This window comes from Anoplolepis gracilipes, chromosome 1, assembly GCF_047496725.1.
Source record: "Anoplolepis gracilipes chromosome 1, ASM4749672v1, whole genome shotgun sequence".
In the NCBI taxonomy this organism is placed as follows: Eukaryota; Metazoa; Arthropoda; class Insecta; order Hymenoptera; family Formicidae; genus Anoplolepis; species Anoplolepis gracilipes.
Window position 1 is genome coordinate 14,259,276 of NC_132970.1, and position 14,521 is coordinate 14,273,796.

The window sequence follows — 14,521 nt, forward strand, 5'->3', positions numbered from 1 at the left end:
TTAACGCGTTAATCGACCTCGAGACGACCGCTTGCTGGACCGAGCGACTTCGCGGCGCGACGCGCAGGAAGCCCGAAGACGCTCGTTGACCCATTATCGCGGGATCCTGTTCTAATCGAAAACAATGTCCTTGGTAAGTCACACCGGCTCAACCCGAGCGTCTGTAAAAGCGACGCTCGTGTTCCACTTAAAATTTCCATTTCGGACGAGCGCTATTTTGGGGGGATCGAAAAGTTTTCCGATCTAACGATTTTGTGAAAAATAAAGTATTTTTAACATCTGATTTAATATTTAAGATAATAAAGGTATCCTCTCCCCCGCCATCGAATAACATAGAGATCTAGAGATATTTTAATAAGATGTGAGGCGTCTTAAAAATGTCAATCGGTATCATTGATACCATATTATTAAGTAACTGTACGTTGGTATTATATTTTATACATCAGTTATTAAGTATTTAATGTGTAAAAAAATATACATATAATATTGCATACGTGGGATGAAATCCATAATATACGAAAAAGTATCTTGAATTGTACTTTTAAAACAGGTAGAAAAGCAAAAGAGCAGAGAAATGCCGTATATACTTAATTAATAACAAGTGTAGAAAATATGTACATCCTTAGATAATATCTTAATTAAATGTTAAATTTATGAGTTTCGGTAAGTAAAATAATATAAAAAAAATTATATGTACATATGACAGTCTTACGTTAAGGGTATTAGAATCGATTAATAGCTTAAATAAATAAATAAAGTAGCGGCAGGAAAACACACAAACGTATCGTCTAACTGGATGTCACCGCGTGGTTTCCGATCGTGGAACATAATAAAGTGACGGCGACCCTTTCTGGAGTCTCGTGGACCGAAATCGGCCGGCGCGAGGGTTGTAGGAGGCAGTTCACGGTTGACCGCACGGCCTTCCGTATGCAGGCGGCATTAGCCGCGTGCCGCGCGATTAAGGGAAGTTGACAGGTAAGCCGGTGCTTAATGAACACGTCTCCGTTGCTCAGTATTACCACTAGGGAGCTGAGTGTTTATAAGGGAGGCGGCCACCTTTTCGGCTACCACAAGACGCACACGCATCATCGAGTAACAATCGCCGACACGCACGCACGGTAAGTACCACACGCCGATCTTTCGCCATCCTTTACCCCGCGCAGAGAAAGGAACGAATTTAACACGATGTCGTGAAAACGCACACGCACGCACACACGCGTCGACCTTTAATTGTATATCAAAACAACAATTATGCGTGATCTGAGTCACATAGTTTATTTTGAAATTGATCTCTGTAACCTTGCGTCTTTGTATTTTATTCCCAAACAAAAGACAATATTTCCATTAATTTTTATTTTAATATATATATATATATGCATATTTAAATATTATATTTATCTCTTTACACACTATAATGTAATTTTTGCAAAATTTGATGTATTAGTATATGATTAAAGTAGTTTTAGACACATGTGACTTCACTATCTTATCACGAATCATCGATATACAGAGTGTCCCGCGAGTAAACCGAACAAACTTTTAGAAAGTGTTCTAGATATTATTCTAAGCAAAAAATTTATATATATATATATATATATATTATAGATAAATTCGGTTCAGTTATCTAGATATAAAGAATTTAATTCTTATCAGTAACGCAAAATTCTGACAATGGCTCTGCTTCGCCCAAAGTATCAGTTTTTATTAGATACGAATGTGTCACCCTAAATAATTATTTGACATTAGCGTAATGCTAAGACTACCACATACAATTTCTGGATATATTTAGTAGACTGTTTCAAAATATCAAGTAAAAGGCACATTATTTTTAAAACATATCTCGATTTAATTTTAGAGAATAACAATTATGTAAAAATTATAAAAATGTCTTTTTTACTTATTACAATATTGATAAAATTTTCTATAAATTCTCAATAATTGAGCCGAATTGATCTATAATGTATATAAAAACTATGTACGTATTTTGCTTAGAATGATCTCTAAACATTCTAGAAGTTTGGTACTCGCGAGATACCTTTATATGTATAGATATATTTAAGAAACATAGAATAAATATATTGGTATATTATTTTGATATATTAAATTTAAATATAATACATCATATATTACATCTACAATGATTTAATATTAATATTAAATATGACGTGTGAATAAGGTTCGATGTCTCGTGAAGATAATTAAAAATTTCAAACTAGTTGCCAATAACGTCATCATTGATAAAAATACGTTTTATTCTTTTATTTACTAATATCATTGTTCCTTTATGGTTTACTTTTCTTTCGTAACGCATTTAATATTTATATTCTGATGTCATAATTTTTTTTTATACGGATAAAACTCTCGTCGTCTCTATGTGTAGTGAATCTTGCAAACTTCTTCCGATATTTATGATGCAGGCTGCTCGTTCAGGCAATATATATTGTGCATCGCACCATGCGATTTCTTACAAACAAATATCAGAGCAAAGCAAACTATACACGATGCTAATGTCACGAGTGAAAGCCACGCTAGCCTTTATCGATCACGATCGTTGACCGCGTCGTACAAGGTGTCTCGATATTTTTTCTTCAGTCTTTATCGTAATCACGATTAATCGAGCGTGTGCGTAAATGTTTCCTTAATGTCACATATTTCGAGGAAATTTCTACAATCTATTGTTATAAGTACAAGTTTATATATAACACGATTTCGGTGCAAATGCGAAAGAAGCAAATTGATAAAAATAATAAAACAAAGGATAAACGACGGCCACGAAGAAAGACTTATTTATTTACATATCTATCTCAGAACACAACAACGAACGAATCTATTTTAGTTTCAAAGACTTGATCGTGAGAGTAAATCAGAAAAGAGTGTCTTATATTCTTCGGGATATATCAGGGATATATATATCGCGATTAAAAAAATAATATTAACGATCATTTTTTTAAATAAATTTAGGAAATTTAAAAAAATTAACAGTAAAAATTAAATTAAAATAGATATTATTTCTGATAGTCATGTGCGTCATTAGACGTGTGATATAGCACCCATTTGTAAAAAAAATTAATGCATAATAAATAAAACAATTCAAAGTTGTGTTAGGCATGTGAGAGGAGAAAAGATATGTATATGTATATCCACTTCGTTGTGAAAAAAGCTTGACTGGATAAATCGGGGTAGCAAATGAGTAACGTCACGCGAACCGCGATATACTTGAAGATTCTTCGTATTACCACAATGCCTTATGATTAACTTATCACAAAATCATGTTTTTATGCATTCAAGTTTATTTCTTAGAAAATAGCTCGCGAAAGACTTTCTACTTTCTCGATCTAATAAACGTGTTCGATCCAATAAACTTCCCTATTATTTTGCTAATATACCACGCTACGTATTAACTAACAAACTTAACTATAATTCGGTTTAAAATATTTTAAATTAAATTTTTGAAAATTATCTTATATTTATAATAATAAAATTTGTCCAAAATAATTTATTTAATTATTGCTGGTCTATTTTTATTATTATTTTTACTTTTATTATTATTATTTGATTATTATTGTATTATATTTAATTATATTATATATATATTTATAATTATAATAATAAAATGTATCCAAAATAATTTATTTAAATTACTAGTCTATTTTTATTATTATTGAATTACATATAAGTATTGTATTTTGATACATTTCGTGGAACTGATAATACAAATTAAAATTATTATCTATCATTACGTAATATCTGCAAATTATTGTATTATCGAGAGAGACACAAGTTTGCCGAAGTTTGATTATTAAAGATCGCGTTATTATTCGTTGATCGTGTTTTCGAGATTCACGAGATTTTCTTCCGCGCAGAAAATCGCTGGTTTTTGATCACGTGCTTTACTAAGCAGTAATGGATCCCATTAGGGCTGGCTGATGGAAGTAGGACAGCAGTACTTTCCGCTACGAAGACAATTGCCCGCGTATAGCGTTACTCCGTTGACTCAATTGCAGGACTTGTAATCGTTTAAGGAGAAGACAGTTAAGCAGCACTTGCAGATCGAGATTGTTATCAGAGAGTAAAACCTGAAGAAGTACAGTCACTAAAAATATAAATATGAAGAAAAATTGTGCGCGCTTAGAAAAAAAATTCTCGACAGCTTTTAAACTCATTTACCAGAGTCCCTATTGTTACGAATCATCGTGTAAAGGTTATTTTTTGGTATTTAAATCCGAAAGAGATAGTTATTATTTATACATATTGAATGTCTCGTAACTTAATAGAACATTTACGCGCAAACTTACATAATTTTATGCCACACGGAACATTTAAAAAGATCGCGTCTTTCTGCCTACCGTGCGGTGACGATCATACCGAGAAGAGTGCACTGACAATGAGAGTACATCCGTACGATCTGGCTGTGGCACGTGTTCGCAGACAACTGTCCAGACGCAATTGGCCGTCTGCGGAGGCTGGAAGAATGCGCGACAAAAAGAACGAGAAACTCCGACCGACCGGTCGGCGGCGTCTATTTTGCATGTCTCCTCACCTCTCGTGTGCACGACCCCTCTCGATAAAGGTCATGCAATTTGAAGGCGATCGCCTTCGCAGACTCCCCGAACCTCTTCCCGACCAACCGCGAGAGAAAGAAAGAGAGAGAGAGAGAGAGAGAGAGTAGAGGAACAAGAGAAATTAATTCGTATCAACGGCGAGTGCAGTCACACTGGATTCACTTATCATAATCATCGTTCAACGTGGAAATTTTTTCCTTAATCGCGAATACGCTTTTTCTATCCCTATCTTTGCATTTCTTTTTCAATTTCGCGACAGTTTCTTCAGGATTTCGTTTCGAAAACACGGATTATTCGCAAAATGATTACGCTCACGGTTTACCTGGACTTTGACCGATTAAGTGAAACCCATTTTGCTAAATTGCAACCTCACGCATGACAGCATTTTTGACGTGTCAGCATGCAATCTGGCGAATCATTAATTTTTTTTATTAAATTAGCAAATTCCGAAAATGTAATTATATAAAAGTAAATATTAAAATTAAAATTTACATCGCGATTACATTACGAATATTTACGAATATCCTCTTCTTAAAAATAAAGTCGCAAATGGATTAGTATAAAAAGTAATTCATCTTTATTTAAAAATAAATTTGCGGGTATGTGGAAAGATATAATTTGCAATTATCTCTTTTACATGGTGGTAATCAACTTAATATCTTTACCTAGTAACAAGATATGAGATTTTCTTGTTGCAATATACTTACATGCTTTCTTGCTCATTTTTGTACAAATGAAAATTAATGAAAAAAAAAATATTAATATTAGCTGTATCTAAATATAATTCGATCAAGCAGATTACGCACAGTACCGATCTTTAAGCACTCACGTCACCCAATTAGTGGTTAAACGATGATGTGGGATGATTTGCATTCGATCTTCGACAGAATACAGAAATAAGACACGTCGCTTTCCTTGAGACCGATGTTTCCCTCACTCGTCACTCTCCCTCCTCGATCTGTTTACTTTTTTTCTTGCTATCCCCCGATCACACTTAAAGGACAGCAAGCATGGGAAGAAAGAGAGAGAGAGAGAGAGAGAGAGAGAGAGAAAGAGAGAGAGAGAGTGAGTGAAAGAGAGGGATGATACGAGCCACCTTATACTAGTTCATCAGCAACCTTCTACCGAGACGGAGAACCGAACCTCTCTCCGGGGACAGGTCTTCGTGACAATTGCGGTCAATCAGGCTGGCATTGTCAGAAACGTGACCGCACGTTCTCAGTCGGAAGAGTCTGAGACGCTCGTCGGCGACCGAGCGGTCGAGACGTGCCTCGTCGATCTTCTCAAGGAGAAGCATCGGATTTGTGCCTGCATCAGCGAACACCTGCCGATTCCGTCAGGCTGTAAAGAGATATAACGATCCTTCAGTTCGAGGCATACAAGATCATTAACGGAGGATCAAACCAGGATCGAACGAGAGATATACCCGAGGATCTCACTAAAAATAAAAAGCGTACAATTTCATCGGAGATACATATTTTGTTGGAGAAAAAGTCCCAAGAGGGAAAAAAGTACACGACTGTGATGCAATAAATCTAAATACCGAGCCAAGAATATTAATTGTACATCGTGTCATCTTCAACCTGACGAGACGAGTCTGCGAAACCGGACCTGGAGAACCAAAGAATCCAGATCGCGCACACATATACAAGAGTCGCACGACGCTTCAGCCGTGACAATCGCGGACGAGTCTCCTACTATCGACCGATCGATTGCAATTACCTTTGGGAAAGGAAGTAAAGAAAAACGAGGAGAAAAAGAAGACTTGGACGTGAAGAAGTGCTCGTGGACGGGCATCAATGCATCCCAGACAGTGGGAAGGGTTGATTTTGCCGAGAAGCCAGCATTGTCTCGAGACGGTGGCCCGTTATCGTCTACGGAGTATTTCATGATCGTTTTCCCCATGAGAGAAACCAGCCACGCTATCGTCGTAGCAATCGTCATCGTGATTACATCTCACCTGCTGCGTCCGCGACACCGTCGTCCGCCGTCGTCCGAGAAAAAGTGCCAGACTGTGATACTACCCCGTGTGATAGAGAAATCGCCTTGTGATCCGCGTTTTACCTCACCGTACTCAGTAAGTCTCTCTCGCATCCTGTCCGCTCTTTTTTTGCCTTTAATGTTGTTCTTATCGGAAAGATGTGCTCTCTGCTGCGTAAAAACTAATTATAATCCGAGGAAGAAAATACTCTCTCTTCCGTGAGAGCTGAAGATAGATCCGTTCGATGCGCGTGCTCACTTTGTTGCTCGAATCTAGTATTTAATTATTCCGGGTTTTAACGCCAGACGAAAAAAAAATGCAAGATATATTTATTATTACAATTAAATTTGATTGTTATTGGGAAAATTGATACATCTAACACGTTCGTTAAAATACATTGTACTTAAAAAGATTTTATCTAAGTATATATATAGAATTGTTATTTAATTAAAATTATTATAAATTTTTAATATCTGCTTTAACGCTGGGTTTAAGTTATCGCATTTATCATGCAGTATTATTTTATTTTTATTTTACTTTAATTTGATATCAGTTCAATATTCATTAAAACCAAGTCAACTTTGTGCTCGTACATTTGATAATAAAACTGATTAAGATATTTTGACTTAAATAGCTCTCAATGTATTATCTTCCAAAATACATTAAAACTGTTTTAAATTATCGCAAGAAAGAGCAAATTATACTCATCTCAAATTGTTCGAGAACAAACGACTGCCATTAATTTTAGCAATGCATAGTCGTTTCAAATACTACAAATGCAAGACCTCTTCGTCAAATTGACGTATATGAGCACAGCATGCTTGATGCTCGTGTACCGTGCAATTGTATTATTAGAGAGTGCATCTGCCTCTTAGAAGAGCCTCATTGGTTCAGCTCATTTCTTCAAATTATGCGTCAACCCGAATTACGCAGCGTCGATTACGGAGAAATTAGCGCAAGTACCGCATCATTAAAATTAAATTAATCTTTATAATTTTCATATTTAATCATCAATCTCCTAATGTCGCTAATGATGATATTTCATCGCAATTGCTGAGATACGCATAAGAAGTGAAAGCATTTTTTTCCATTACTTGCATTTCAGGCACAACTTATCACGCATAAATGCTCACCTTCGAAATTCTGCTGCAAAAAATTCATAATTAGTTTTTTTTTAATTAATTAAGATCACATTTAGCAACAGTTGGAACAGTATTGTAACTTCAAAATGATCTTTGTTTTTAATGTCAAGACCGAACTACGCGATTGATTATTAAATATTGCTCTTTCTTCTAAAAATTTATTTTTCATGCGTTTATCGATACTTGGCAATTGTTATTGTGTTCGATAATGTTGGATAGATTTAGTTCTCTCTCATTCAGGGAATTATATGTGTTAGACAAACCGAAAAGACTAAATTAAAACACGTCTTTATCGTTTGTGATTCACACAATAGAATTATGTTAGATTCTTCATCAATCTCTCGTATCATAACTGTAAATTTTCTTCTCTAATTTTCTATTTATAAGATAAACAAATAAAATACAATTCCTATATAGAATAATGCCGAAATGAACAATAATGATTGCATTTGATGATCAGTTATACTTATGTTTATTAATTTACTTACAAAATATCATTGCTTGTATCTATATGGGAGGTTGTATATATATATATATATATATATATATATGACAAATAAAAAATTAATTAAAAATAATGAATACACGCTAAATCTAAAATGTAAAATTGCATTTGTTGTCACATCATAAGACGTACAATTTTCTTTGTAATTAGTCTTTCGTAAAATTAATTGAAAAATTCGCGCAATTTGATAACAAAACGATGCGATCGAGGCGTTTGTAACCTCGGGATTTTTCAACTATTTTCTCTCACACCTGTCTGTGTAGCCGCAAGAAAGCGGAAAAGTTCCTTTGCGTATACGCGATCACGCTCTGATCGGGAAAGTCGATCACCCCTGGCCGGTTTGCACTCGATAGGACATAAGTGCGTTTTCTCATAAGTGCGTATAAGTGTGGCTCGCTTAGTATCTTTCCGAGTGTTATATACACGTGTTTATACATTATTACTCGTGGTGTCTGCCGGCGGTACTTCGTAGATAATACTAATTGTAAGAGAAAAGACGAAGACAAAAATAGAAATGCGCCAGTCTTGCGAGAGACAGAGAAGGCGAGAGGGAGGAAAAGAGATCAAAAGAGAATAACCCCAGGCTGAGGAAGGAAAGGGAAAGTGATCGAGACAAACGAGTCCTCTTTTCAATTTACGGGACTTTTCGCTATCGTAAAATGCGTCTCTTCTTGAGAACGCCGGGAGGATCTATGTAGTTCGGTAGCTCTGTTTACAATCATTGGAGGCGCCAGACGAGAAGCCAATGAACGGCATACACGTTATTATCGACACGTATAATTGTTGTTCAATCTCATTTTATGGGAATTTGAAGCGGTACGATACGGCCTGATATCTCACTTTATGCGCAAAATAATGCGAATTCAAAGAAATCGGTAAATTCTTAGTCATTCTGAATTGACAAATTTGTAATAACAGAAAAAAAATGCATTAAGATAATATTTTAAATTTATGCATTCCATCTTTTCTTCTCACTTTTTATTCGCTCCTCTAAAAAGACCTAGTTTTATAAATTAAGCTAGTTTTCGCAGAAATTATATAATGCCCCCATAAACGTAAAATGGATTACTGCATTGATAGATTATGGGATATACTTAGAATAAAACAAGATATATCATGTACGAACTAATTTTCGCTGATAAATGAGGCCGATGGATTTTTATTTGTTTTACGCCCACGTCTGTCGTGTCGACGGCGTGCGATCACGCTTATCATTTTCGCGGTGAGATACCACAAATCTCGTTCGCCCGCGTTCGCAAAACACAAACACAGTTATTTACCGTCCGGGTTCTATATTTTTGCCGCTCGAGAGACGTGCGATCTTTTTTTATTTAGACCGACGAAAGAGAATCACGGACACTCGTACAGTTTCTTTCAGATCGACAAAGAAGAATTACAGATGAATTACTGTTTTAGATACTTAAAAAACACTGGTGTACCAGAGTGCAAAATCTTAATAGTCTCAAAATATATGAGAAAAGGATTTTAAATATAAATAATGTATAGAAATTGATTTTTCAATTTTAAAAGCAAAGTGATTCAGAGTTTATTCAGTATTGTAATCAAATTTCGGCAAAGTTTTATAATCGTGAATATAATTAATTTGATCGATCCATCGACGCATAATGCTTATTACGGATTGCAAATATACGCGTGTTTTCAGCGCTACTAATCGCGAAGAAAAGATAAATAATGTTAGATAATTCTACATCAACATGCGCCGTTTCTTTCAGTTATTGCTTGGTGTTGAACGCTAATTTCTATCGTCACTATGCGCCGGAAATAGAAGTGGTCTGCCCTATATTCGCGTTACTTGTTTTGAAAGGGGCAAATCAATGTGCCTGCCGCGGCAATGACTCTGGCATGTCTAATGATATGGCATTTGTGAATCGATCGCGAATAAATTCCATCAACCTTGAAACATCAAAATAAAAGTGCATTATATTTTTGACGAAAACTTATATATAAATTAAAACTTAAGATCAAGATTCAAAAGAATACCGATGACAAATTAATAATGTATCAAAGCACATTTACAATCGATTTCTATTAGTGAAAATAGAAAAACTGACAGTTGTTGCTATTTAGTTAGCTACTGGAAATAAATTTTTACTAAATATTTTATTAAATATTTTATTAAATATCTCATTAGCTTTTGAAAATACAATTTTACTCTCTACAAAATAAATTTTGAAAGCGTACCTAGATATAATAGAATATTATTCATTTATTGATTTTCAAAAAAACATTTTAATAAAATTTTAATTCAAACTCAATTATCGATCCTTTCATTTTTTGTTATTAAAACGCGATAGTTTTTAACTTTCAAATTCAACAGAAATAACATAGGTACACACACACACATACACACACACACACACATTTATTTATCTTTTCATACAAATCATCGGCAATACATCAATTTTTTTCAAAATTTATTCTAAATCTTTTATTTTCTAAACCGTCATTTTTAATGCGCCAATAATACCTCAATTGATTTAAAAATTAGACATTGTATAAAATGCATATCAATTATTGTTAACTATATTGTACTACTATAATGTACTACATTATATTTTCGTATCAAAGCCACTGGCCTGATTTTTATTTTCGTTGATAACATGACTAATCGAGTATAATGTAGCCTATAAAACAAATCAACATTGTTGTAATCCAACCACACAGGGTATCATTATTGGGAGACCGCATCTTTGAAGAATCAAAGTGACACAAGTACCGTTAATCCTACCTTAAACAGACTAGAATATTATTTTAAATTACTAGAATCCGTATTTGCATATAGATGCCTATACACATTGTAAAACTTTTATATCTCTTTAAAATACAAAAGCAAATTTTCTGTTTGTTCGAAACAGTGTTGTTTAAATAATAAACATAATCAAACGCTTCTTCGATAAAATATATATTGGACGCCTTCGAAATTATCTGAGGAGACGCGAAATAAACGTGGCACGTGCGATACCCTAAAACAACAGGAGGACCTCCGCGTATCGGTCTGCATTTGATTGCGGAGGAGCGTAATTATGCTGGCGCTAACGTGTGAACAAAGGTCGCTATCATGGACAAAGCACAGAGAGAAATGCCTTCTCTTTCTCTTATTCTGTCGGAGAGCGACGATTCCCGTCGCGACGATTGTATGACACGCGCGAACGAAAATACGCGATCTGTCTCTCTCTTACTTGCGTCGCGAGATTTATATTTAAGTGAGAGATATCTAAAAATAGAGGCACATCCTACGCGATCGCTGGGGAATGCCGCGACACTATACTCGCATTTAATTAAACCCGATATATAAACAGAGGCAACACTGAGATCTCTTGGATGATGAGCGGCATCCATTTCACGGTACTTAAACGGCATCGTGTCACTTAATCGGACAGTTAAAAAAATATATATTTAAATTAACATTTCCGTGCTAATGTTTCGAATAAAGAGTTTATACATTAGATATACGCCAATATGTATAATAAGGCATTATTTTAGTAAACAGTTCGTCCGTCTCGCGCGCGTTCCAGATAACTCTTCATTTTTACTCGTTTAGTCGAAGGCTGCGTGGTGACACCGATAAATGATCGTTGTCCACAATTTCTACCCACTTCTAATTAACATATATTTACTTATGTTTTATATTCGCTGCTTTTCCTCATAAAATCATCTCCGAAAAAAACTTGTATTTCCCTGACGTAACTATAATATATTTCCTTTTTTCGGTTTTTTTTTTAAGCTAGCATAACTTGGAGAGTTTAATTTTTTATTTCAAGGCAATTTCAACTAAACTGACAAATGAAAATGACATTTAGTGTAGTTTCGTGTACGCATTCGCATAATTAAAAGAGAATGGTTACTTTCAGATGTCCACGAATCGATTGAACGTGCTTGTGACCCTGATGATCGCCATCGCATTTCTTGCGACAGAATCAGGAAACGCACAAGCGGACGGCTACCCCCAGTTTAACCCGAAGCGACTCGTAGGCACGCCGCAGAAATATTGCGGCAAGAAGCTATCCAATGCTTTACAGATAATCTGTGAAGGCGTGTATAATTCCATGTTTAAAAAGAGTGCTCAAGGTGAGTAGAAAAGCTGATCGATACGAAAAACTTTTTTTTTTTTTTTTTTTTTTCGTTTGTTTCCAACATCGATATCAAGTGACAGGTAGGATAGATATATTGGTAGTGGAACATTAATGAACAAACACTAAATTTGTACCTAAATTTCTGTAACAAGGTTACGTAATGTATTTTTCCCTAAATGTATGCCATTTTTTTTCTTTATCAGATTTTAACACTCATAATTATAGCTGAAAGCGATAGTCTAATCAGCGATTATTTCATGTATCTCTTATTGTTAATGTTCAATCATATGCGCGTTTTACGTAATAAAATAGGACAATATAAATCTTAATTATATTGTGTTAATTAATATTTATATATTATAAATGTCTAAAAAATTTTTTAAATATTGTAAATAACGGAATATACTGTGATGTATCTATTCTATCATTCAAAATCATCAAAAAAGAGATAATTGCTTTTTAAGAAATATACAATATTCATTATTGATTTCTCTCTCATTTTGACTATTATATAAATGATTTGCGAAAGTTGCATACTTTGAATTTATCGATGATTTTGCGCGCATGCTCATGATGATAATATTTAGAAAGTTAATAATAGGAAGAGTTGAGAGAGATAATATTCAGGAAGATTTCTCGCGCGCGATGCCAGTATCTCTGTACAAAATTAGCCTTTATAATGCAACAGTTAATATGTAGCCATTAATATTAATGTTGTTCGCATTCCTTCTTTCTCGATTAATATCACTCACGACGAATATTTCATAATAGAACTAGTAATGGAGCTATCGAGATAATCGCGCCGTCCAAATGTCAAATACATCTCTAGATATTTCAAAAAACAATTCATTAAATAATTTTATAATTTAATATATATATATATATATATATATATATATATATATTTTATAATTATAATATTAACTGCATGGATATATAAAACGATCCGTTTGAATGTACAAATAACGCTTAATTTGGTCTGGGCTTATAATTGAACGGCTCAATATAAGAATGAGGTCAGTCAGTAATTTAAAATGTTCACTTTAAATACAACTTCATCCTTAAAGTGAACGTTACAGACTACGGGTAGCTTCCAATTATGAGAAAATTTTTGCTTAAACCTGTCAATTTCTTAATAGCTTCTCGAGCACGGTATTCTATGAAAGGCGATTAAGTATACACGATCAATCTCTGTGCCTACAATTAACCAAGTAATCGCCACTTTGTCGCCGATGAATAATGCATGTAAGCTCGTATTACGTATTTCCGAGTGGGATCATTTAAGTTGACAGAGGCACTCTCTATAATCGTCAAGCACTCTTAAATACGTTAATAATTGGAGGCATACATCAGCAATGTCTTTATTTCCTGATTCAATTATAATTCAATATCTTTATTTCCTGCTTTATTTTTCAACGGTTTCATTGAAAACAAACGCGAGAATTTGCATCGAAAATTTACATAACCTTTTTTCGGATATATAAAATGACTTATCGCTAAGCTTAATTGATCAAATAGATGTATATAATCTGACACCGAAATCTAGATGTAGCTGTACGATTTATTGACAATCGTGGAAAGCAAATTCTTCTTCATTTATGTCAAATAATATGCCTTGTGTGACACGCAAATATAAAGATTCGCTACATTTTTTCGAAAATATTCAAAATCATATCACGATTACTCCATCAATATAATATAAATAGGATTAGCATTACTGTCAAGTTAAATCTTTAACTTGTAAGATTGATTGATTTTTGCTGAATTATGTTTATAATTTATTTAAAACGTTTAAAATTTATTTTATTGTTATATAAGTTATGATTGCGTGTATGTGTCTTTTCTAAATTATTATCGCCAAAAATGTTTTGAGATTTTTAAACAACAATATTCTATTTTGATTTCTTTCACAGCTCGGGAAGAAGCGAATACTCAAAGTCGCAGGGATATCAACTTTGATTACGTACGCACTCAAGGTACGAGTTTAAAGATGGTGTCTCAAGAGAGATTTTTCTCAAAAATCTCTAAACTTTCCTAGAACTTTCTTTAAAAGAAAAAAAAATAAAAAGCGTAATGAGTACATTACGCTTTTTATTTTTCCATTCCAGTTAGGAATAAACAAAAATAAAATGCACGCAAAAATTGTTCAATTAAACCGACGGTGTACGCATATATACATATATATATATATGTTTAGAATGATTATATGATCTTTTTTTATTATACATTATCGATAC

General features: G+C 34.0%; 1 protein-coding gene across 4 annotated transcripts in view; it reads left to right on the plus strand.

The window, feature by feature from the left end:
* LOC140663235 (insulin-like peptide 2) overlaps positions 1-14,521 on the plus strand; it is an 18,361-nt gene continuing 3,840 nt past the window's right edge. For 2 of the 4 annotated variants that reach the window (XM_072887254.1, XM_072887263.1), the window contains exons 1-3: positions 5,665-6,639; positions 12,063-12,279; positions 14,198-14,260. In XM_072887254.1, coding sequence (XP_072743355.1) covers positions 6,451-6,639; positions 12,063-12,279; positions 14,198-14,260 — 469 coding nt within the window. In that variant the 5' untranslated portion in view covers positions 5,665-6,450. Of the gene's footprint in view, positions 134-5,664; positions 6,640-12,062; positions 12,280-14,197; positions 14,261-14,521 lie in introns of those variants that run through there. The other 2 variants (XM_072887277.1, XM_072887271.1) reach the window with 2 other exon arrangements.